This window comes from Molossus molossus, unplaced genomic scaffold (assembly GCF_014108415.1).
Source record: "Molossus molossus isolate mMolMol1 unplaced genomic scaffold, mMolMol1.p scaffold_m16_p_5, whole genome shotgun sequence".
NCBI classification, from domain to species: Eukaryota; Metazoa; Chordata; class Mammalia; order Chiroptera; family Molossidae; genus Molossus; species Molossus molossus.
In genome coordinates this window covers 50,566,920-50,593,699 of record NW_023425388.1, presented here as the reverse complement: position 1 = coordinate 50,593,699, position 26,780 = coordinate 50,566,920, and the positions used below count along the sequence as shown (strand labels likewise).

The 26,780-nt window shown below is 41.3% G+C and overlaps 1 protein-coding gene across 1 annotated transcript; it reads right to left on the bottom strand.

Annotated features, from left to right (window-relative positions):
• Positions 1-437: 437 nt before the first annotated feature.
• Positions 438-25,886, bottom strand: LOC118617407 (nmrA-like family domain-containing protein 1). Its single transcript, XM_036243326.1, has 5 exons — positions 25,760-25,886; positions 10,453-10,691; positions 8,479-8,728; positions 4,713-4,903; positions 438-956 (listed from the first exon to the last, which is right to left on the bottom strand). The coding sequence occupies exons 1-5, from the start codon at positions 25,797-25,799 to the stop codon at positions 777-779; spliced, it is 900 nt and encodes a 299-aa protein (XP_036099219.1). The 5' UTR covers positions 25,800-25,886; the 3' UTR covers positions 438-776.
• Positions 25,887-26,780: the final 894 nt, after the last annotated feature.

Sequence of the window (26,780 nt, the reverse complement as noted above, 5' to 3'; positions counted from 1 at the left end):
AATGCCTAAATGAATACATGAATAACAATGACAATTCAATTGATGATTTAATGAATAAATCAGAGAATGAACTTTCAACCCCGAAGCAACACAGAATTTTAGAGTTTCTAACACTTGTGCTTGTTCATTGAATGTCATGTTTCCCCAGAAAGTTCTCTACAAAGATTTTTTAGAAAATTAAAATTTAAAAGTTCACTGAGAAGAGGACAATGCACTTGGGGGGGGGGGGGATGGAGCTGTTGAGGGGAGTTTTATTTATTTATTTATTTATTTATTTATTTTATTTTTTGGTGGTATATGCCCCTAGCGGGAACCAAACCCAGGACTCTCTGGTCCACAGGCCGACGCTCAACCGCTGAGCCAAACTGGCCAGGGCTTGAGGGCTGAGGCTCAAGATCATTCAGGCAGGAAAAAGCTGAGTGGCCACCCCTCCCCACTCCCCCACCCTCCACCCCCGAGTTAAGGGAAGAAGCTCCAATTTCCTGGGCCAGAGCCTTGTGAGGCAGCTTGGCTGTTGGGGAGACAGAGCTACAGAAGGCACTAAGTTTGGGGTTTCTTACTTAATCAAACAGGTGTATCATCCTTATCACTAGATGGAAAGTTATATGTGAGTCAACATTTTCATGTTTCCTACTTAAGAGAGACTTTCTGGGAAGACTTGGATGTTGCAGACAATAGCATTCTAACATGTCTGTTCTGTCAATGGAGGTATTCTGTAAAGAGGACCAGAATCGGGGAGGAAGAAAGTTGTGTAGTCTGGGGCCTGTTTGAATAGCTTAAATGCCCATCAAGGCTCCCTGGTTCTCTGAGATAAACTGGCTGAAGCTTTTGACTTTGGGGTTCAGTCGGTGGGTGAGCTTGACATCACGGTCGGGCTTCATGCGATAGAAACGAAACATGTCGGCCATTTCCTTCGCTCCAGGGAATCCCAACTTCTCGTAAGCTTCCAGGGTGATCTTTAAGAACAAGTTTTTAAAAATTATAATAATACATTTTAATAAAAGGAAATGTTTCAGCTCTGATTGAAAATAGTTTGAGAATAAATCATTCACCTTAATGATGATATAGGTCCACATTTCTTTAGTCTAACTCCAAAACCCAAGAAACTCTCAAATTTTTTCATAAGTAATTTGGGAGCAAACTGACTTTTCTGAACTAATTCTGATTGGAACTTAGGTGAAGCTATTTATGCTCTTTAATTGTCCCATTTAGGGAAAATAGTCACATAGTTTTCTGCAGAGAGATTGATGTGCTTGATTACGGGTTCCTGCCCGGCCCCTGATGTTGATTCACATAATACCTGTGGAACACAACCTACCTAAAGGCTGAAAGCTTCTGAAAGCTGAATTGTTTCTGGCCCCAAACACTTTGAATAAAGTACTATGGATCTGTCCCCCTTCACCTGACCAGCTTTCATAGACATGTCCTCCTGCAGCCCTCTCAGTATCCTGCCCACCTGGCCCTCCACACAGCGTCTCCCGCACACTCTGGCACCAGGCTCTCTATCCTTTCCTCCTGGCTGATGTCCCTTCATCATCATTCCCCTCCTTGATTAGAAATGAGCATCTTGACTTCAACCATCCCAGACTCTGCCGGGCCCAGGCCCAAACTAATGCTGCCCATCACACACTTAGTGAGCTGCTTCTGCCGCCTTCCACAACCCCCCCCCCCCCCTTAAGGCCCTCTGACAGTAACTAGATCAACAGTCCCCCACCTGAATTAGTGAAAACCGTTTCTGACTCCTGGATCCAGTGTCATCTGTCTTGAGCCCCCAGAGATAAACTCTAACCTTGCTATCCACTTGGCCTTAGAAAAAATGTGACACACAAACAACTCATATAAAACAATTGTCACTGTTTTATAATATGAAAAATTGAAAATAACCTATATGTGTAAAAACAAAGGAATGGCAGGATAAATTATAGTACATCTACTTTACGACTATTATGCAGTTATTAAAATTTATGTTTTTAAAAAACATTAACAAAATAAAAATGCTCATGATAGAATGTTAAATGAAAAAGCTAGGTACAAACATATATATTGGAAAAAGACTAGAATAAAATGTGCCAGATCCTAACAGTTGCTATCTCTGAGTAGGTGATTTTTATTTTCTTTTTTTATACTTTCCTGAAATGAGCATCTGTTATTTTTGAAATAAAAAAAAACATTAAAAATTTAAGCAAGAAGAGTACATAAGAACTTAGAAAATGTCTGCCTTCTTCAGTTGCTCCCTCATCCTGTAACTTTGATAACTAATATTCCTTAGTGAAATAAGGGATTCTTTTCTGCAGATTTTTGAAGGAAAGAAATTTGATTTGTCATGTTTCACTTTCTGAGAGGACCATGTTCCCTCTGGAGTTGGACAGACAGTTTCAGCCAGGCCAGAGCTCCTAATGGGAGTTGTTTCAGGGCATGCCCTCAACTCACTGAAGCAGCTATGCAAACAGCCTCCTGACCACACTGAGGAACAAGTCAGACTGCCATGGCTGGAGCGCCACCTTGTGGCCACATGCATCCTTCCTCAGAGTAGCATGATGCCCAAGCATTTCCCCACTCTAGAATCCTGGGCAGCATCCTCAAGTCAGACTAGTTTAAGAACAGCATTAACCATTCTGTAGAATTTCCAGCGTCTAATGCCCTAGAACTTTCAGTGCCAGAGAAGTTTCTGCTGAACTGTGAAACAACTTGATGTACCAAAAACAATCAGGGACCAAGTATGTGATTGAGAGATGCTTGGAAGGTCCTGAGCCATCCAAAACAATGTCTACCCAGTCCTCTGAGAATGAACACACACACCATCTGCCCACACTCCTTCACCGTTCTCCCCTTCTTCCTTACAGACGTCAAACCCCACAAAGCAAAAGAAATATAAGGCCCAAATGCAAATACCCTGGAAAAGGGGTCAGTCCCTGGGAAGTATATTTGCACCCAGCTACAAGTGGCTTTGCAGATCCTCTCATGAGTCCTTATTTTCTCCACTAAAGACACCTACTATAGTTAAAAAAAAAAAAAAAAAAAAACATTACTTAGCCTCCTCATAGCTCCTGTTCCTGATGTTGAATTGGGAATCTAGATATCCCAAGACTCAAGACTCACTGGACCAAGAGTTGCAGATGAAAACAAAACCCAACTTTTTATCCCTAACACTAGGAAAATTCTAGAGAGGGGGGTCAATAATGTTTTTCTTAAAGGGCAGGATATAAATACTTAAGGCTCTTTGGATCGTATGGGCTCTGTCACAACTGCTTAATGCTATCGAGTCATGAAAACAGCCACAGACAATACATAGACAATAGTATGGCTGTGTTCCAATAAATGTTTAATTTACAAAACAGGTGCAGGGGTCCTACTTGAGGACCCCTACTGTAGAGAGATGGTGCTGGGTAAGGACCACAGAAATCCTCCAAACAACACTAACATTTTGCAGATAAAAGAATGCAGCCAAGGGAGGCACAGAGCCAGACGTTCATGCCTCCAGCTTGAAAGAAGGTATGGGTCCTCCTTTCAGTTCTGCCCTCACAACATATACTTCCTTCTCAGAGGCCCTGTCCTCCTTCCTCGTATCAACATCTGCTTTGGAGAAATGGCTGGTAATGTGCGCTATCGTCTCACTTTTCTGTGAAAGGTCTGTCCTATCCACACTCTAGTCTAGGCCAGTCCCACCCAATGTATACCACAATCCGCTATCGAGGGCTTACTAATTGCTGACCCAGTGCCAGGTGCCTGCCACTTATATCTCATTTCATCCTCAAAACAATCCTATTAGGTATGATAACGTGTTTTTAGCATATGAAGAAACCGAGGCTGGAGAGGTTAAGTTGCCAAGATTCCACAGATAGATAAGGGTGAACTTACTTCCTCATTCTGCCCCTGGTTATTCATGTGGATTTAGCCAGGCTAGAATTTAGAATTCTAGAATTTAGCCAGGCCAGCCCCATCATTTCCTCCAGCTAGACACAGTCTTGTCCACCCTCAAGGACCACTTCAAAGCCACTTTTTCCATGAAGCCTTCTCCTACCCTCCTGTGGTCACAGATAGTGTGGACAACACAATTAAGCACCTATAGTGTTCTGTCATATACTGATCACTGTGACTTCATGTATATTATCATGTTCACCCTGACTCTGCTTAAACTCCTCAAAGATAGCACCAGGCACATAATAGGTACTTATATATACCAATAGGCACTTGATATATACCAATAGGTACTTTGTATATGTGCCAAGCACTATGCTAAGCCCCTTAAATATATTCTTTCTAATTTTCACAAGAATACCTAGGGTAGATGCTATTATTCCACTTCACAGAGGAGGAAGCTGAGGCTCAGAGAAGTAAGTGTCTTGCCCCATACGTCGAGCTCTGGCAGACTGGAATGATCAGCAACGAGTGTGTATGACAGGAGAGTTGGGTAGTGTATATGAAAAAGTTGAACCTAGGTTTTCAGATTCTAAGTTCTTGCCACCCAAAAATAATTTTACTCTAACAAGCTGATGAACCTTAAGCCAAAGAAACAAAGCCATTAGGATGGGATTCAGATGCACAACACAAGATAGATTTGAGGTACTGAATGAAGCCTTCTTCAATTTCTTCTGACAGTATAAGCTGAACCCTTGCCGCACTTCATCAAAAGTCTATCAGAATTTGTAAGTTGGTGGGGTGTGGCCTAAGGCGGACTCTTGTGATCACATTTATGTCTCCTAAGAACTCACCTTTGCATCTCGAACTTCCTTCCCCAAACTCTTGGACAAAACATCAGCATATTGCTGTACTGTTAGCGCTTCTGCACTGAGGCCCACGGCCTTGCCTAAAAACTCTGCTGGAGAATTAAAAATGCTAGAGGTGACTGCTCCAACATCAGCAACAGAGATGCCATCCATTGGTATGTCCCCCATAGGCAGTGCTAGTGGAAAAAAAAAAAAAAAAGATAAAAATAGCTAATGACATCACATCCTTGCTAGGGCCCACCAACTTGAATTAATCAACTAGTAAACAAAAGGCATAGGAAAGCAATGTTACACCAAATGGCCACCGTCTATGCACAATTAATTACAAGGTTTTGTTTGAGAAAATACCATAATGCCTGGGTATTGATTTTTTAAAAAGCATCTGCTATGTGCAACATATGATTAGTTATATGTCCAATCCAGCCATCTCTGCTGAATTTCAGATTCTGTTTGTCCAATTTCCTACTCAAGATCCTTACTTGACTGTTTAATAGACATGTTAAACTCAATGTGCCCCAAAATGAATTCCTATATCCCCCAGCAACTTGCTTCCCCTACAGACTTCCCCATTTCAGTTAATAGCAACTCTATCATTCTAGTTTCTCAAGCCAAAACTCTTGGAGTCAGCTTGACACTTCTCTCACACTCCATATCTTTTTTTAAAATTTTTATTTTTTTGGAAGTCCTATTCATAGCATGTCCAGAATCTGACCACTTCACTGCTACCACCCTGGCCCAAGCCACCTTGGACCATCATCTTTGACTTGGATTATTACAAAGTTGGCCTCCTTGTTTCCACTCTTGCCTTTCCATGGTCTCCTTGTGAACATGTAAAGCTAAAGTCAGCTCATATCATGTCTGTACATACCTTCCAATGGCTCTCTGTCCCTCAAAAGACAAGCCAATGGCTTACAGGACCAGACCTCTGTTAACTCTGCCCTCACTCCTACTACTCTCCCTTACTCCCTTACTTGCTCTGTTCCAGCCACACTAGCTGTTCCCTCTTTCCAAAATGTTCTTCCCTTGAGTACCCACAAAGACCACTACCGAGCTCCATCAGATGTGTCTTTCTCAGAAGCCCACTGACCTTGTTTAAATTTCACACGCCACCTCCTCACTGCTAGCACTCCATGTATACCTAACCTTGCCCTATTTTATCTTATTTTTCTTTATTTGTTTTTAGAGAGAGAGGAAGGGAAAGCGAGAGAGAGATAGAAACATCGATGAGAGAGAACATCAATTGGCTGCCTCCTGCATGCCCCCACTGGGGCCCACAACCTGGGCATGTGCCGACTGGAAATCAAACCAGCAACCTCTTGGTGCATGGGTTGACGCTCAACCAGTGAGCCACACCAGCCGGGCTAACCTTGCCCTATTTTATATAGTACTTACCTTCTAACACACAATATAACTTACTTATCTATTATGTTTATTATCTATCTCCTCTACCCAAATAGGACCTTCATGAGGGTAGACTGCTTTTAACTGCTATTTATTACTGATTCCCCACTAAATGACTAGCACGCAGTAAGTCCTCAAACATTTACTGAATGGATGAAAGAATGAATGAGCCCAGCCGGTGTGACTCAGTGGTTGAGCATTGACCCATGCACCAAGAGGTCACCGGTTCAATTCCCAGTCAGGGCACATGCCCAGGTTGTGGACCTAATCCCCAGTGGGGGGCATGCAGGAGACAGCCAATCGATGTTTCCTCTCTCATCGATGTTTCTATCTCCCTCTCCCTCTCCCTTCCTCTCTCTCTCTAAAAATCAATAAAGAAAAAAAAAATGTTTTAAAGAAAGAATGAACAAACAAATGTGCTAGCTGGTTAAATCTTCAAAACAATCTTGAAACATAGGAATATCAAGTACTGGCCAGAGGTTACTGAACCCACAAGCAGCAAAGTGGGTATAAGCCCTCATGTGTCACTCCAAAGCCCATGCCCTTCCTACAGTGTGACACAGAATTCCCAGAATCCTGAGGCTAGAACCCAAAATAGACATGATTTAGCCCCAGAACTTTCATTTTTTAAAATTAAGTCTATTAACTCTTCATTGCTTCACAGCTAGGAAGCAACAGGCCAGGACAAGAATCAAGGTCTCTGAATTTCAATCCAGTGTAAGAGTGACTTCAGACTCAGCAGTCAGGGACTAAATATCATATTGAATCTTTTGTAGCAAAATTAGCTTCCTGGCTCAATTTCTTGGTAGCAAGCCTGTTTAGATTAAATTATAATTTTATTTTATTTTATTTATTTTTTATATGTTTTTATTGAGTTTTTGAGAGAGAGAGAGAAAAGGGAGAGAGAAATAGAAACATCGATGTGAGAAACATCAGCTGCCTCCTGCACATCCCCTACTGAGGATCAAGCCTGTAACCCGGGCATGTGCCCTGACCGGGAATTGAACTGGGACCTCTCAGTCCATGGGGAAACGCTCAATCCACTGAGCCTGGCTAGGCTATAATTGTATTTTATATTTATAAAGCAGTTTGAGCTTTTTGAAGCACTCAGAGCTAAGTCTATTCTGACTTTGAAGTTCCTTTTGAGAGTTGAGGGTTTCGGGATGAGATTAAAAACAGCTATGGGACAGTGGTAAAGAATATGGCTCTGGAGTCAGACCACCAGGGTCCATGTTCTGGTTCTGCCTTATTAGTGATCTTTGGAAAGTTACTTACTCTATCTTGCCTCAGTTTCCTCATTTGTAAAATGAAGGTAAATAGCGCAGTGCCAGGCCCCTAGTAAGTGGTTAGTAAATGTTAGCTATTCCTATACTATTGAAAGACACCTGAGTCTCAGGAATACCTTAGGTAAGAATGGGTTATATAGACTTTGGGGCCTCAGAGGGACCGGGTACAAGAAGAAATTTAAGACATCACCTCTTCACCCAGGTCAATCTAACCAATAGATTACAGTGTCGTAGTTCAGAACCTGGGAAATGTCTGTAAGCTGGCTTCTGACACGTGGAAAGGGCATAGGAAGAAAGGGGCCAGGGGAAAGAGCTGTATCACATTTATACATTTATCTAGTCAGTCGTTGAACTATTACCAGGTCATCTGTTGTATGGCAGGTGCTCCAGGTTGACTTTGACTGTCACTAGTTATGCCTCTGGTAAGTCTTAATTGTGTGCCAAGAAAAAGAGACTGAATTGCTGCCGTTGATACTCCCATAGCCCCTCCACTCCACAGAGCCACCTCAGACTACAAACAAAGAAATGTCTCCAAAAGGCAGGGGAATTCCAGCCAGTGGACTGAAAGCATTGAAATTACTCGGGATCCTTGTTAAAACTATAGTTTTCCCAGCCCCAGCCCAGACATTCAGAATCAGATTCTTTCTCTGGGGAGTCAGGGCTCCTCTAGGGAATCTGACCATGGGACTCAGATCAAGAGGAGAATGTCTTCCCTTTTGCCACAGAAGGTCAGATGGATGAGCTGGAAGGAACCTTAAAAGTCATTTTGCCCAACTTTTCCATTAGACATGAGGAAACTGAGGCTTGAGGTCACATAGTTAATCACTTGTATAAAGAGCATCAGACCCTTAAGATTGGAAGTGAAATCCTTTGTTTCCAGTCTAAGAAGCAGTTCTCTGTGAAATCTAAAACAATTTGGTACTCCTCTCAGCACTTCACAGAGGTAAGCATGTTGTAGGCTCTCAAATGATATATGTCCACTGCACTGAGGGAGGAAGGGAGAAAGGGAAGAGGAGGGGAGGACAGCAGGTGTCTGGTAACTTCCACTGCAATCTTTCACTTACCCAAGGTGTAGTAATCTCCATTAGAGGCTTTCATGGCCTTCCAAATGGTGAGGAAGTTTTCAAAGTAAGCTGCCAGGCGGATGCTGGTCATGGGAACACCAATGGACCAGAAGTATTCCTCCACTTCTCCCTTCCCGTCAAAGTGTTCAACTTCCAGCTTCCCTCCAGTCAGGCGCTTGACGTTCTCCAAACCGCTGTACACTACATGCTTCAGACCCAGGCGCTTGGCATAATCTGCCACCAGCTTTCCCTAAGGGACAAATGTAAATTATTTGTATAGATGGCTGTATTTGCCTATGGACAAGAGGGCAGGTGCAGCCCCCCCCCCCCCTTTTTTTGGTCCTCCTTAGAGAGGGAGCTCTTCCAGCATCATGTATTCAAGTTACCATCTGAGAGGCAACCAGTATTAGTGAGCAGAGGCTCCACCATGTCAAAATGCGGAACCTCATCAGAAGCTAAGAGGCAGCCTGCTGAGAACAGTCAGAAACATTTGGTCCCTTCTTACACAATCAGTATCTTTGTCATCAACTGCCACATTTATTTATAGATGAGGCTCAGGGATATGCAAGAAAACAATATACAGTGTAATAATGTTTTCTGGTAATGAATTATAGCTGAACACCATTTGGAATATAGAGAGCATCATGAAGACATATATATGTATTTTTTTTGCTTTTTTGTGTTTTAGTTCCAAATTTTACAAAGCACTTTCATCTCTCTTTTTCTTTCTTCTTTCTTTCCAATGTTTCCTTCTTTTTTTCCCCAAACAAAAAACTCCATGTAGCAAGCAGAGAGGACATAATTAATCTGGTTTAGTAGATGCAGAAAGTGAAGCAGAGAAAAGACTTTGTACCTCTGGCTGCCACAGTGAGTGAATATCAGAATTAGAACCCAGAGTTTCTAAAATAAGCCCTTCCAAAGTTTATCACTAAAAGACAAGCTGTAAATGGTATAATTAATTTAACACATTCCTGAAATGGCTCAATCCTGCTCTCAATTTTTTGAATTGTGCCATTTCTGCAAAGAGGCTGATCCCGTCCATTACATTTTTTAAATCTAATCTTCATATTTTCCTCAATTTATACATATATAAAATTTCAAATAGGACTGTCATAGGGGGAAAATTGAACTTTTAATGACACAGACGCTCCCTGAGCCCCCATGTTATACCTGCTCTCCAGAAGTAACTCCTTTCATCTCTTTCAGATGTTTCTTTATTTCTAAATAGCAGGTTTACACTACTAATTCTTGATACTTTTTTCAGTTTAAGATATTGTCTACTAAATTCCTACCATGAAAGATGAGCACTTATCTTTAGTGCTCTCTCTCTCTCTGTCTCTCTCACATACACACAGACACAGACACACACACACAGTCCACCACCACCCATATATGCAGTTCCCTTTTTTTCCCCCTCATATTCCCAATATCATAATTTTGGGTCAGATCAATAATCAGTGCTTATACACAGCTGAAGTTGAACCATGCAATATTCTATGGTTACATTTATTTTTTTCTACAAACTTTTATTTTCCGTGACATTAATCATTGTAGGTTTATTTGCTTGTTTGTTTAGTTCTTTTTCTAAGTACCCATTACTCATTTCTTCCCAAATTCTCTGCCAGAAGTATAAGTATACTCATTACATTTTTGTTCTTCCCTTTTCACTTCAGAGTTACGTTGATCTGTGGGGTACCCTTCACAGGCCACATACCACCAATGGTGGGCATCTAACGGCTGGCTCCACTGCGTGGTCACTCAGACCTCCATGGTCTTGAGATGTGGACATGGGCTACAGAACACTGCTTTCACAATCAAAGACACCTCTAACAACTGCATGAAGTACACAAATTTCATAAATATCAGAGAGAGGTGGAGTGGCACATATTTTTGCCCAGACTGAAAGCCTACCCCCTTCAACGAGGGCAGAGCAGCCAGGGAGGGTAGGATGAGAGGGCTCGAAGGTGTTCCCACCTGACACACTTCTTTCTCTTTGCTGAAATGGTCCCAGAAGTTGGTCACCACGAAGGCCCCATAGGCATCTTTTAAGGCGGCCTCCACCGAGGCTTCATCATTCAGGTCCCCTTTTACCACCTCAGCGCCAAGGTCCCGGAGCAACAGTGCCTTTGGTCGAGTCACATCCCTGGTGAGTGCTCTTACAGCAAACTTTTTGCTCTCCAAAATGGCCCTGGCCACAGAACCACCCTGAGCTCCTGCAAGATCAGGGAAGAAGAAATGGAGGAATGATCAGGAGGAATGGTCACTAAAACATAGTGGGTCAGGAAGTGCTATTATTCAGAGTACAGCTATTGTGATAACTACTTCAGAGGCATCCCCATGGCTTGCAGCAGTAGTTGTCAAACTAGATTTCTCGCAGCCTCATCAGAGGCAACTTTGCAAAATCCATGGGGGAAAGAATGGGAGAGGCCTGACACAACAAGGAGGCCAAATGAGCACCATGCCAGACCCTCCACCCCAGATTCAACTGGGAAAATCTACTTTTATCTGGGTATAGATTTTATTTTGAGGTTCTTCACACAATTTTTATTTTCAAAAGAGCTTCCTGTTTTGTTTTGTTTTAAGTTGAAAACTTGCATAAATTTTTTTTATTTTTATCCTCACCCAAGGAAATTTTTGCATTTATCTTCAGATAGAGCAGGAGGGAGAGAGGGGGGAAAGAGAGAGAGAGAAACATCGATGCAAGAGGGATATACTGACTGTTTGCCTGCCACCTACATGACCCTAACCAGGGCAGTGGACAAACTGCAACCGAGGTACCTGCCCTTAGCAGGAACTGAACCCGGGGCTCTCTGGTCCACAGGCTGATGCTCTAACCACTGAGAAAACTGGCCAGGGCATAAGTTTCTTTTTATGGCATTTAAAGTCACTGATGGTATAATCATTACTTGCTTAATTTACCTACAAATATTTACTGAATGCCCTGTGATATGTGCCAGGTACTGTGCTGGTTTACCGACATTTGGGATCCTCTATCAGATTGGTTGTATACCTGTCCTGAATATGTTTTTTGTGCCTTCAGATATACCTTCACTTTCTGTATTCTGCTTAGAGCCCTGGGAGGCTGACCTGTATGGACTCCATCAGTAGGCTCTCTTCTTGCTCTCAGGTTGGGTCTGGCCAGTGAGAGGCATCAGCAGGAGACCCAAGGGAAGGAGGAGAGGTGGCCACCTCCATGTTGCTACTCTCCCCAGATTTTGGTCATCTACTTGCCCTCTGCTCCTTCCTCCTATTGCTTATTCATTATTGGTCTCTTCCCTTTCGGCCTTTATTTTTTCCTCAGCTTCTCTGTACGAATGTGGCACTAGTTTCTTGTGGAACCTCAACTGATACATCAGTGATAACCCTATAGAGTCTGCCGTTCAATGAGCTCTGCTTTTGTACAGGGAGCTTCAGCCGAAGTTTAGTGCTCTAGTAATAAATATGAACAGCCAACGGTCACCAGATATTTGAAGAAAGCCTCCAAACAATAAATAAATAAACAAACAAATTGATAAAAGGAAACAGAAACAATGCAGTGAACAGAAGAAAAACTTTAAAGCATTAATATCTTCAGAGACTGGAAAAGATTTTGCACTCAGAACACTACTTCTGCATACTGTACCAATAAAAAGGGAGAGAGAGGCGAGAGTACATTCAGAAGAGAAGATGAAGCTCCCAGAAATTTGAAATAGTATAGCAGAAATAAGTTTTCAATAGAAAAAGCTAGAAAAATCTCTCAGAATTAAAAGGAAAAAAAAATAACAACAAAGAAATGGAAAACAGTAAAAAGAAAAGAGAGGATCAAGCCAGGGGAATTTCAGAATGAGAGAATAGAGAAAATGGACATATGAAATTATCAAAGAAGATAATTTCCCAGAATTCAAGGATATTGAATGAGGTTCCAGATTAAGGAACCACTGAGTGCCCAGCACAATGAATAAATAAAGTCTCATATGATTTACATAACTGTGAAATTTCAGAACACTGGGGTTAAAAAAAAAATCTTACAAACTTTGGTGGAAGGGTATTCAGTTCAAAGGTGGGGGATAAAAATAGCACTAGATTTCTTTATAACATTGGAAACAATGAAGTAATGCCACTTGGGGGGGGGGGATTAATTTCTATCTAGAATTATAAACCTAGCCGAATGATCAATTGATTCTAAACATTTCATATAAAGACATTTTCAGACAGTCAAGGTTTCAAAAATGTAACTACTTTGTATACTTTCTCTGTAAGCTACTGGAGGATGTGCTCCAGCAAAATGACAAAGTAAAGCAAGAAAGAGGAACCCAGGAAACAGAAACCAAACTCAGGAGAAAAGCAAAGAGAATTATCAGAATAATGGGGAAGAAAATCCAGGAAGACTGAAATAGAAAGAGAGAGCATTCTAGGAGGAAGATTTCCATGGAGAGAAAAAAAAACAGAACTAAGAGATTAATTGATGTGTTTGCTCATTTTGAGAGAAATTATCTAACTTTACTGGAGAGATTAGGGAGAAAAAAATAGTGATAGGCACAAAGAAAACTAAACAAATAAAAATAAAGGCAATTATTAATTTCAGGAAAAACAAGAAATTATGTGAGAAAAAAGGGCACATTACATGGTTCAAGTATGAACAATAATTACATAGTCATAATAAGAGTCCATATTTAGTCCATCATCCATGTGAAAAATACAAATTATTATAAACTATATGGGGAGGATGAAAAAAAGGAAGTATGTCTTGGGGCTGGGGATATAGGAGAGCTAAAGACAATGAATAATATCTAAAATTTAAAAATCAAGAAATAGCATATTATCACATTATTTAGAAATACAGAGACAAATACCAGTAGAAACAGAAGAGTTAAATGTGGAAAGGGGTAGGGTAAGGTCTGCTGGGTTTCTTTATAAGCCTTGTAGGACTATTAGACTTTTAAAACTATTATATGTACATCTATAAAAATAATTATTATAAATATTAAAAATATTTGTCGGCTATATTAGTTTGCTAAGCCTACCATAACAAAATTCCAGATTGTGGCTTAAACAAATGAAATATATTTTCTCACAGTTCTGGAGGCTAGAAGCCCAAGATCAAGGTGTTGCTATGTTTGGTTTCTCCTGAAATCTCTCCCCTTGGTCTGAAGATCAGGGACCTTCTCACTGTGTCCTCATATGGTCTTTCCAACTGTGCACTCTAGCCCCTCCTGTGACTGTGTGTCAAAATTTCCTCTTATTAAAAGGACACCAGTCCCATAGGATTAGGGCACACTCTCATGGCCTCTCTGTAATACAATTGCCTCTGTACAGGCCCTATCTGCAAATATAGTCATATTCAGAGGTACTAGAAATTAAGGTTTCAACATATGAATTATTTGTGGGGAGAGACACAATTCAGCCCATATCATCATCTATTGTAATTATTTCCTTATAACCCTCCTATTAAACTGGGTTCTCCTTGAGGACTGAAACTGTTTACTTTTAATCCCTGTTTCCCAACCATGTGCTGAGACTATTCTCTGGCAAACTGCAAATTTCCAACATCTATATATTGAATGAATGAATGAATGAATGAATGAATGAAGTTAAAAGACTGAAACCTCTGTGCTCTCAACTCTTAGGTTTGGAGGTGGACAGTCCTGCATGGAAGTGTATGAACGAATAAGAGGAGCTGGACCAAGACCAAGACTGGCTTTCTTAACTAGTCCCACTTGTAATGTTTTATATTTTACTACCCAAACCAGGAGAAAAATTCACCCATCTTGACCCTGTTTCTTTAAATTAGCAAGACATAACCATAAAGTTATCAGTCCAAAAAAGCAGCCCCCAGCCCTGGCCAGTTTGGTTCAGCTGTTAGAGCATCGGCCTGCGGTCCAGAGAGACCTGGATTCGGTTCCTGCTAGAGGCGCATACCTCAGTTGCAGTTTGTCCCCGGCCCTGGTTGGGTTGTGCAGGTGGCAACCACTCGATGTGTCCCTTTTGCATCGATGTCTCTGTCTCTCTCTCTCTCTCTCCCTCACTCTCCCTCCCACTCTATCTGAACAAAAAATGGAAAAAGTGTCCTTGAGTGAGGATAAAAAAAAAAAAAGCAGCTCCCAGAACATGCATTCTTAACATGTTCAGTTGTTCCAGACCCTCCTCATTTATTCTGGATCATTCACTCTTGGATCCAGTTCACTTCCAAGTGATACCATGTTGAGGACAGTGTCAACATAAGAAATATGCAAACCTGTAGAGAATTTTTATAAGTGTTTATTTTAGTGTTCGCTTCAGCAACGTATATACTAAAAGTATTTGAGCCAACTGACATCTGCCAGGGAACAAGATCTCAACTGCTCTGCAGAATAACAGTTTTGCAGTTCCCTTTATGCATTTGAAATTAAGGAGGGAAAGGAGCATGCTGTTTAACATGCTCATCCAAACCCAGTAAGCAGTAAGCAAGGCAAGGATTAGATTACAGGATAGTTAACAAGATTATGTGCTTTCTTGAGGGTAGTTATTTCAAAGGTATGTTAACCCAGAGATGTGAAAATGGCAGCGGAATGAATGAAAGCTACACAGTTGATCTCCAAGGACCAAACAGGAATTGCAACTAAAATAAAAACAAATCATTGGATAAAAAACAACAGAAAAGCAGTGGGACAAAACCATATAACCAGGATCACTAGTAAGATCTGCGGAGGTGCCACAGGGTGGTGGGCTGGGAGCCCACGGACAGCAGCAGTCTTAGCTGTGAGCAGCACCCTTGGGGATAAAATACTAACCCTGCTCTACAGCACAGAGGGCTAGAACACAGCACTGGATTGGCTACAGCCACTCACCTGGGGCTCCAGCAGAGGGAGGGCAGACTGGACTGAAACTCTGTGGGGACCCCCAGGATTTGGAGGGTGCTCAGAGTTTTTGCTGAGTCGCAGCCACAAAGGACAGTGGCCAGCTTGCTCCTTCCCGGAGCTGTGGGGAAAAGCAGCAGCCCCTCCCTCAGAGAGTCAGCCCCTTCCAGGTGAGACAAAGAAATGCAAATTGAGGCTCATTAACAATCAGAATCAGTCCCACCCTCTCTAAATCCTCTTATGAAAAACACCAGGCCTACATTCCAAGGCCCTGAGTAACTGAGACTAATAGGCTCCAGGCAAAAAGCTAGAGGATAACTGAACCTTTCCTGAGCTTGCAAATCTACCCAGGAAAGCAAGACTTGACAGTGGTGTTTAACATGCTCATCCAAACCCAGCAGAGGAAGCCACAAACAGCAGAACACAAATACCCACAGGGAAAATTTGGCAGCCTCCAAACACACTGAGATAGCCAAAATGGTGAAACAAAGAAACAAATCCCAAATGAAAGAACAAGAGAACTCTATCAAAAATGAGATGAATGAGATGCAGTTAAGCAAATTATCAGAGGTAGAGTTCAGAGTCATGATCTTGAGGAAGCTCAACAGAGTAAGGACATCAGCACCATGAGTAAAGATATAGAAACACTAAAAATCAACCAAGTGGAAATGAATAATGACATAGCAGAAATTAAGAACACATTGGAAGGACTAAACAGCAGAGTAGAGGAAGCTGAGGACCATATCAGTGATTTAGAAGACAGGGTAGAAAAAATCAACCAATCAGAAAAACAAAAGAAAAAACAATTTAAAAACAGGAAGATAGCTTAAGAGAACTGTGGGACAACTGGAAACATAATGACATTTGCCTCATAGGAGTCCCCAAAGAAGAAGAAAATGAGCAAGGTTTAAAGAATATATTCAAAGAAATCGTGACAGAAACTTTCCTAACTTGGTGAAGGAAGAAGGCATTCAAGTTCAAGAAGCACAGAGAGCCCCAAGTAAGAAGAACCCAAACAGGCCCACACCAAGACACATAGTAATTAAAATGCCAAAAATTAAAGACAAAGAAAATCCTAAAGGCAGCAAGAGATAAGCAACAACTTACCTACAAAGGAACCCCCATAAGGTTATCATCTGACTTCTCAACAGAAACACTACAGGCCAGAAGGGAATAGCATGAAGTAATCAAGGTCATGAAAAACAAGGATCTGAATCTAAGACTACTCTATCCAGCAAGACTATCATTCAAAATAGGTCAGATAAAGAGCTTCCTACACCAAAAAAAAAAGGCTAAGGGAATATCTTAGCACCAAACCAGCACTGCAAGATATGTTAAAAGGACTACAGTAATTAGTAGAAGAAATAGGAAAAAAATATAGCCACACTAAACAAAAAATGGTAATAAATAAATACATATCAATAATCACCTCAAATGTAAATAGTTTGAATGCTCCAATAAAAAGACACAGAGAACATCAAAGTTACAACTAAACTACAGAACAACCATCATTCAAAACCGCCTGAAATCAAGCTGAATGGAAGTCCTACAACTACGAAATTCAAGCAGCAGCCACATCCAGACTGGTAGGAGGGGTGGTGGAGCGGCAGCGCGACAGGCTGGTCCCACACCCAAGTGTGGCGGATAAAAATCAGGAGGATACTTCAGCTGGGAAGGTCCTTCCTGAGGACTGAGGGGTCCCCGTCCCACACCAGGTGCCCCGCTCAGGGTTCCAGTGCCAGAAAGAGAAGTCCCCATAACTTCTGGCTGGAAAAACCAGCGGGAACTGAGGCTCAGGAAAGCTGACATGGCTGGAGCCCCAAGCAGCTCCCTAAAGGGCCCGCGCAGGGACTTATCGGACTCTCTCCCTCTAAGCTCGGAGGGGAGGCAGCTCAAGGGGCACCAGAATCATACAGGGAAGAACTGAGCTGTTTGGCACTGGAGTGAGGGCTGGAGAGGGGTCTTTCTCCAGGACAAACGTGCTATAAGAGGCCTTTGTTCCTTTGGTGAGCCCTTTCCGGGGGTGGAAGGCAGTTGCCATATCTGGGACTCCAACAACCTGGCTCACACTGGTAGCCCCACCCTGCTGACTCCCTGAGGCCCCGCCCTACCCAACTTTCAAGCCCACCCAAGCTGTTGCCACTTGCTTAACCATAGGATTGGCCTGTCTTGGATCCTGCTTCAGGTATTTCCTAAATTCTTTCAAACAAGCAGCATCTGATCTCAGCGAGCCCCATACCTCTCATTTAGCAATACACTGAAACAAACACAGGGAGGCAGCCCAAATGAGGAGACAAAGAAACAGGTCCCAAATGAAAGAACAGAACAAAACCCCAATAAAAGAACTAAGCGAAATGGAATTAAGCAACCTAACAGATACTGAGTTCAAAATACTGCTTAAAGGGATGCTCAATGAACTTAGTGAGAACCTCAGTGAACTTAGGGAGGGCCTTAAGAGCATAAAAACGAACCAGTCAGAAGTCATGGATACACAGTTAGAATTGAAGGAGGCATTAACTGAAATAAAGAATAATTTACACAGCTTCAATAATAGAGTATGTAAATCCAAAAAGCAAACCATCAATTTGGAATATAAGGAAGCAAAAAATGCCCAATCAGAACAGCAAAAAGAAAAAAGAATCCAAAAAAATGAGGACAGTGTAAGGAGCCTCTGGGACAACTTCAAGCGTGCCAACATTCGCATCTTGGGGGTGCCAGAAGGAGAAGAGCGAGAACAAGAAATCGAAAACCTGTTTGAAATGATAATGGCAGAAAACTTTCCTAACTCGGTGAAGGAAACAGACATACGAGTTCAGGAAGCACAGAGAGTCCCAAACAAGATGAACCCCAAGAGGCCCACACCAAGACACATCATCATCGAAATGCAAAAAGTTCAAGATAAAGAGAGACTCTTAAAAGCAGCAAGAGAAAGGCAGCTAGTTACCTACAAGGGAGTTCCCATTAGGCTGTCAGCTGATTTCTCAAAAGAAACTTTGCAGGCCAGAAGGGAGTGGCAAGAAATATTCACAGTGATGAAAAGCAAGAACCTACAACCAAGATTACTCTATCCTGCAAAGCTGTCATTTAGAATCAATGGACATATAAAAACTTTCCCGGACAAGAAAAAGTTAAAGGAGTTCATCACCACCAAACAGTTATTATATGAAATGATGAAGGGTCTTTTTGAAGAAAAAGATAAAATATATGAACAAATAAAATGGCAATGAATACATATCTATCAACAATGGAATCTGCAAACATAATGAACAGGTAGAACAGAAACATTCTCATAGATACAGAGAACATTTTGTTGGTTGCCAGCTGGGAGGGGGGTTGGGGAAATGGGTGAAAAAGGTGAAGGGATTAGGAAGTACAAATTCATTGCTAGACTGTCAAACCTCAAAGGGAAAGGGGTTGGGGGGGTGGGAAGAAATAAACCAAAGAACTTATATGCATAAACAATGGACACAGACAATAGTGTGGGAAAAGGTGGGAGGGGGGCGGGAGGGGGTGGAGGGGGGTAAATGGGGAAAAAATGTGGAACATCTGTATTACATTTTAAATCCAACAATAAAGATTAAAAAAAAAAAAGACACAGAGAAGCTGACTGGTTAAGAAAGTATGACTCATCCATATATTGTTGACAAGAGACCCACCTCACAACAAAAGACTCACATAGGTTGAAAGTGAAGGGATGGAAAAAAATCTTGCAAGCAAATGGAAAGGAAAGAAAAAAAGCTGGGGTAGCAATACTCATATCTGATAAAATAGATTTCAAAATGAAGGCCATAACTAGAGACAAAGAAGGCCACTACACAATATTGAAAGGATCTATCCAACGGGAAGATATAACCTTGGTAAACATATATGCATCCAATATAGAAGCACCAAAATATATTAAAATCTTCTGGAGGCCTTCAAAGGAGAATTCGACAGCAACACAATCACAGATGGGGACTTCAACACCCTGCTGACATCACTGGATAGATCATTGGAAACACAGACACTAAATGAAGCGCTAGATCAAATAGATTTAATAAATATCTACAGAGAAGTATACCCCAAAACTATAGAATTCACATTCTTCTCAAGTGCACATGGGACATTCTCAAAGACAGACCACATGTTAGAACACAAACTAAGTCTCTACAAGTTCAAGAAGATTGAAATCATATCAAGCATCTTCTCAGATCACAATGGCATGAAACTAGAAATCAATTGCAACAAGAATATGCAAAGACATTTGAAAACATAGAGGCTAACCAGCACATTATTGAACTATGAATGGGTTACCATGGAGATCAAGGAAGAAATTAAAAACTTCCTGGAAACCAATGAACAAACAACAACACAAAATCTATGGGATGCAGCAAAAGAAGTTCTGAGAGGGAAGTTCATAGCACAGGCCCACCTCAAGAAACAAGAAAAACTTCTAATTGACTATCTAACCTCACAACTTAAAGAACTAAAAAGCAAACAAAGAGAAAACCCCAGAACAAGTAGAAGAAAGAAAATAGTAAAGATCAGAGCAAAAATAAATGACATAGAGACCAAAAAAGATAATGCAAAGGATCAATGAAACAAAGAGCTGGTTCTTTGAAAAGATAAACAAGATTGATGGACCCTTAGCTAGACTCACCAAGAAACAAAGACAGAGAACCCAAATACACAAAATCAGAAATAAAAGAGGAGAAAAAATAACTGACAACACAGAAATACAAAGAATTGTTAACAAATATTATGAACAATTATACGGCAACAAATTCAACAATCTAAGTGAAATGGACAAATTTCTAGAAACACATTGTCTCCCAAAACTGGACCAGGAAGAGATAGAAAACTTGAACAGACCATTAACAACTAAGGAAATTGAAGAGGTAATCAAGACTCTCAAAGGAAACAAAAGGCCAGCCAAGACGGCTTCACAGGGGAGTTTTACCGAACATTCAAAGAAGAACTAATACCCATTCTCCTCAAACTATTTCAAAAAATTCAAAAACAAGAAAGACTTCCACATTCATTTTATGAGGCCAGCATAATTCTAATTCCAAAACCAGAAAAAGACACTACAAAGAAAGAAAACGACAGGCCAATATCCCCGATGAACATAGACACCAAAATCCTGAACAAAATACTACCAAATCAAATCCAGCAATACATCAAAAAAATTATTCATCATGACCAAGTGGGATGCATCCCAGGGATGCAAGGCTGGTACAATATTCACAAATCAATAAATGTGATATACCCCATAAACAAAATGAAGAATAAAAACCACATGATCATATCAATTGATGCTAAAAAAGCATTCGGCAAAATCCAGAATCCATTTCTGATTAAAACACTCAGCAATGTGGGAATAGAGGGATCATATCTCGACATAGTAAAGGCCATGTATGAATGACCTACAGCCAACATCATAGCAATGGGCAGAAACTAAAAGCATTTCCCTTTAGAACAGGAACAAGACAGGGATGCCCACTTTCGCCACTCTTATTTAACATAGTACAGTGATACCTCGGTTCTCGAACATAATTCGTTCCAGGAGGACGGTCGAGAACCGAATTGTTCGAGAACCGAAGCAATGAAACCCAATAGGAAAGCGTGACTCCACAAAGCGTGACTCTCTCTCTGCACTCACACTGATGACGCAAGCAAGGCGCGCTGGGCCGAATGAACGCCATTCGGCTCAACTCAGCTCATCTCGGAAGTTCGAGTTCCAAATATTTGTTCGGATTCCGAGACAAAAGTTTCTCGAATCTCCTGGTCGAATACCGATTTGGTCGAAAACCGAGGCGTTCGAGAACCGAGGTATCACTGTACTGGAAGTCTTTGCAATCAGACATGAAGAAAAAATAAAAGGGATCCAAATTGGAAAGGAGGAAGTGAAACAGATGACATGATATTATACATAGAAAACTCCAAAGACTCCATCAAAAATTTACTACACTTAATAAATGAATTTGTCAAGTAGCAGCATACAAAATTAATGTCAAGAAATTGACGGCATTCTTATACACCAATGATGAACCCACAGAAAGAGAAACTGAAAAAACAATCCCATTTACCTTCATGGCAAAAAAATTAGGATACCTAGGAATAAACTTAACCAAAGAAGTAAAGAACCTATATGCAGAAAACTACAGGACATGGCAAAAAGAAATAGAGAAAGATATAAAAAAGTGGAAGCACATACCTTGTTCATGGAATGGAAGAATTAACATCATTAAAATGTCCATACTACCCAAAGCAATCTATAGATTCAATGCAATCCCCATCAAATACCAACAACATACTTCACAGAACTAGAACAAATATTTCAAAAGGTCATATGGAACCAAAAAAGACCCCCAATCTTGAAAAAGAAGAACAAAGTAGGCAGGATCACAATACCGGATGTCAGGTTATACTACAAAGCTACTGTAATCAAAACAGCCTGGTACTGGCACAAGAACAGGCACTTAGATCAATGGAATAGAACAGAGAATCCAGAAATGGACCCAAAATATTATGCTCAACTAATATTTGATAAAAGAGGCAAGAGCATACAATGGAATAAAGACAGCCTCTTTAATAAATTGTGTTGGGAAAATTGGACAGCTACATGCCAAAAAAATGAAACTAGACCATCAACCTACACCATACACAAGAATAAGCTCAAAATGGATAAAAGACTTAAATGTGACTTGTGAATCCATAAAAATTCTAGAAGAAAATGTAGGCAACAAAATTTCAGACATCATACGCAGCAGAATTTTCACTGATATATCATCTAAGGCCACAGAAACAAAGGAGAAAATGAACACAGGGGGGCTACATCAAACTCAAAAGCTTCTTCACAGCAAAAGAAACAACCATCAAAATGGAAAGGCAACCCACTCTATGGGAGAGCATAATTGCCAATGATACATCAGATAAGGGGTTAATTTCCTAAATATATGGAGTGTTCATACAACTCAACAAAAGGAAGACGAAGAACCCTATTAAAAAATGGGCAGAGGAGCTAAATAGACACCTCTTCAAACAGGACATACAAATGGCTAAGAGACATATAAAGAAATGCTCAACATCACTAATCATCAGAGAGGTGCACATTAAAACAATGAGATATCACCTCACACCTGTCAGAAAGGCCGCCATCAACAAATCATCAAACAAGTGTTGGCAAGGGTGTGGAGAAAAGGGGACTCTAGTACACTGCTGGTGGGAATGCAGACTGGTGCAGCCACTCTGAAAACAATATGGTGTTACCTCAAAAAATTAAAAATTGAACTGCCATTTGACCCAGTGATCCCATTTCTAGGAATATACCCTAAGAAGCCTGAAACATCAATCAGAAAGAATATATGTACCCCCATGTTCATAGCAGCACTATTTACAATAGCTAAGATCTGGAAACAGCCCAAGTGTCCATCAGTAGACAAATGGATAAAAAAGCAGTGGTACATATACACAATGGAGTACTATGCAGCTGTAAGAAAGAAAGATCGTCTATCCTTTGAGACGACATGGAGGGACCTGGAAAGTATTATCCTAAGCGAAACAAGCCAAGCAGAGAAAGACAAGTATCATATGATCTCACTTATATATGGAATGTAATGAACATAACAGTCTGAAGAACAGGCTAGTCCCAGAGATGTGGAAGTAGTGTAAAGACTGACAATCCCCAGAAGAGGGGTAGGGGAGATAAACCACAAACATGTATGCATAACCAACAGACATGGACAACAAAGCTGGGGACAGGGCGGGGAGGGAGGGAGAGGAGGGTGTCAAAGGGGGGAAAAGGAGAAACATCTGTAACAAAAATAAATAAATAAATAATTTTTTTTTAAAAAGGTATGTTAACCTAGATGCACAGAAGCAATGGGCAAAACTAGTTTAAGGCCTTTTACATAGAAGTTATTGCCTAGGGTCGACTATCCACCCTCACCTGCCCAGTTAGGACTTCCTGATCAGATCATCTTTCAAGGTTACTTTCCACAGAACTCCCTTTTTCATCCACAGTAGCGTTTAAATGGCAGGCACTGTTCAGAGTTTGACGTGCGAACACATGCACAGGTAAGGATTAACACATGTCCCCAAAAAATTTAACTAGGCATCTTATATTTTTATCTGTTAAGTCAGGCAACCCTAACTCGAATACCGAAACACACCCAGAACTCCACAGGAACTGAACTAGGGGACAAGACCTGGGCAATAAGGTAAAATTAGTCCACCTCCTTAGCTAAGTAGGAAGCAACTTTCTTCAACTATGACACATCAAATCTGATTCCTTTACGAGCCACTCCCAAGGCTCTTACTTGACTGCTTACTCTGGATGCCTGGGCTGCAACTTAAATTTGAGACTAAAATGGAGCTGCCGGCCTTTTATGACCTGCTCCCACCATGGTCTTCCCTGTTTCAGTGAATCACAACTTTATCTTCCAGCTGTTCGAGCCAGACACTCTAAAGTCATTGTTTACTCCTTTCTTCTCACCTCTGATATCTGGTCTGTCAGTGAACACAGTCAACTCTCTTTTTTTCCCTTTATTTTTTCCCATCACCATTTATCCCCCCATATCATCTTCCACCCACTAAGTCCCCCTCCCACTCCACCCCCCAATCACCACACTGTGCCTATCAACTCTCTTTAAAACATATCCGGAATCTGACCACTCCTCACCACCTCATTTCTGCCATCCCAGTCTAAGCCACAGTCATCTTGGCTGGATTATAGCAGCAGCCTCCTAAAAGGCCTTCCTGCTTCAGCCCTTGTCCCCTACACTGTCTTCAAAAAGCAGGAGCTAAAATGATCCTTTTAACATAGCAGTCATATCGAGTCACTCTACTCAAAATCCTTTAAAGGCTTATTTCTTTCAGGAAAACACAATACTCTCACCTTTACTTCAATGCCTTATACAATCATCTCTATGTTCCATTTGCCTTTTTCCCCCTTTTTATTTAATTGAATTTATTAGGGTGACATTGGTTTGCAAAACCATACAGGTTTCAAGAGTATGACTCAATAAAACATCACCTGCGCACTGAATCGTGTGCCTATCATCCCAAGCAAAGTCTCTTTTCGTCCCCATTCTCCTCACCTTTAACCACCTCTCCCTACCCCCAACCCCCTTTCCCTCTGGTTACCATCACACTGTTGTCTGTGTCTGTGCGATATGTACATATTTTTTTTGGTTAATCCCTTCACCTTCTTTCATCCAGACCCTCTACCCCCTCACCTCTTACAGTTGTCATTCTGTTCCCTGTATCCCTGCTTCTGTTTCTATTTTGTTCATCTGTTTATTTTGTTTATTAGATCCCACATATAAGAGAGATCGTATATGCATCTTTCTCTGACTGGCTTATTTCATTTAACATAATAATCTCCAGGTCCATCCATGCTGTCACAAACTTGAAGACTTCCTTCTAAAGTCAATGTCATAACTGGCTGTTGGTTTTTGCAAATTTATTTCTCTCTTTTCACTGCTTTAGTCCTTTCCTCTTCTCAGACAAACTTCCTTTGCTTATAAAGCTTATCTTCTAGTGTGGAGAGACAGGCAGGAAGGGATGCAATCAAGCAGGAAGGGCAGCCAGACAGCGGCAGCATAGAGCAGAGTTCAATTTTAAATATGGAGGTCTGGAAAGTGCTCATGGAGAGGGCGACATCTGAGCAGAGGCTTGGGTGACACGAGGAAGAAAGCAATGTGGGTAACTAGAGGTTGAGGGGTGGCCAGTGCAAAGGACTTAAGGTGGGAGTGTGCTTGGGGAGCACACAGACTAAGTAAAGGGAAGGCGAAAAAATGGGAGTCCATTAGCTGGACTTGGCATTTTACTTGGAGTGAGATGGGTGGGCATTGGAGGGTTTTGAGCAGAGGCATGTCATGATCTGATAGTTTCAAAAGAATCATCAGGAGACTGAAATGAGAACAGATTGAATGGGTATGGCCTGATTTGATCAACATTTGGCAAAGCTGACTCTGACTGTAAAGAAGAGATTGTAAAGGAAACAAGACTGAAAGCAGGGAGAGCAATTAAAAGACTGGGGCATCTGCCCCAGTGAGAAAAGTCACTCAGCACATTCTCCAAAATCCCACCCACTCCATCCTTTCAGAATGGCTGGGGTATTGGTCAGGCATGTAGACATACCCTACAAACCCACAAGCCTCCACTCTTGCTCCTTTACAGGAAGTGAATGGAGAAAAGTCTCCTGAGTATAGCTTATGTTAAAAAGAAACATACCAAGTCAGCACACAATTAAGAAAGAGACAATATGTCAGTTGTCCTTATCTCACTAAGATCATTTTGTCCAAATAAAATCAAATCACCCAGGCCCTTTACCACATCAGAAAGTCAAGCAATAGGACACTTGTCTTAATTTCCTCCAAAGGACTGTTTGCAGCCCATGCTGGTAGGCTCTGACATTAAAAACAAGAAGTCAGGAAAGTAAGCAGAGTCAGCATGCACTTTAAAAGTAAGGAGTTTTTTACCTGTTGCTCCAAACACTGCAATCACTTTCTTGTTGGTCATGTTACTAGACAAAGAAAGAGTTAGTGGAGTAGCCAAACTTTCCTCTGAGCAGCGACAGCAGCTAAGATAGTTTCTCTTCAAGCATGAGAGTTATAAACCTTGTCTGATTACCACACCCTTTATTCTGCCCCTCCTTGGTATAGCTTTTGTTGTCATTACCAATTAGCTTACTCACTCTGAAACTGCAATTTTCCACACAAATTTCATTTGTTCACTCACTCATGTGTTCAGCAAATGTGTATTGAGTGACTTTGGTATACTAGGCATTGAACTAGAGCAGTGATTCAGATCTTGTAATGAAGAAAAACTAGTAAATGAAAGTACAATAGAAAGCCCTGGTCTGGTTGTTTAGTTGGTTAGTGGTTCATCCTGATAAGCCAAGGTTGCGGTTTGATCTCTGGTAGGGGCACATAGAAGAATCAACCAATTAATGCATAAATAAGTGGAATAACAAATGAATGTTTCTCTCTCTCCCCTCTCTTCCTGGAAATCAATTTTTTTAAAAAGTACAGTAGAGAGGAATTGCAGAGAGGACACAGATTATGGAGGAAAGACACAAAACCTACCCTGAAGGTGTTAGGGAAGTTTTTTCAGAGGAGATGATGCCGGAGTTGCTGGAGCTGGCCTGAAGACCCCATGAATTTTTCAGTCAGGGAAAGCAAGTTGTGTGATTGCAGGTTGTGAAGAAAAAACTACACACACACATCCTGGCAGTTTTTCTAAGTGGTTAGAGCATCAGCCAGCTGACCAAAGGGGCATGGGTTTGATTCCTGGTCAAGGGCACATATCGGGGTTGCAGGTTCAATCCCTGGACCCCAACCGGAGCTGTGCAGGAGGCAACTGATCGATGTGCCTCTCTCACATAGGTGTTTTTCTCTCTCTCCCTACCTCCCTTCCACTCTATCTAAACATCAATGGAGAAATATCCTTGGGTGAGGATTAACAACAACAAAAAAATTATACACACGCACACACATACAC

What these genes read in the sequence shown, in the direction of transcription:
- LOC118617407 (XM_036243326.1), bottom strand. Translation starts at nt 25,799, where the DNA reads ATGACCAACAAGAAAGTGATTGCAGTGTTTGGAGCAACAG. An exon ending in AAGAGAAAGAAGTGTGTCAG is followed by an intron (nt 8,729 to 10,452) that starts GTGGGAACACCT and finishes TTTGTCCCTTAG; the next exon opens with GGAAAGCTGGTGGCAGATTA. An exon ending in AGGAAGTTCGAGATGCAAAG is followed by an intron (nt 957 to 4,712) that starts GTGAGTTCTTAG and finishes TTGTTCTTAAAG; the next exon opens with ATCACCCTGGAAGCTTACGA.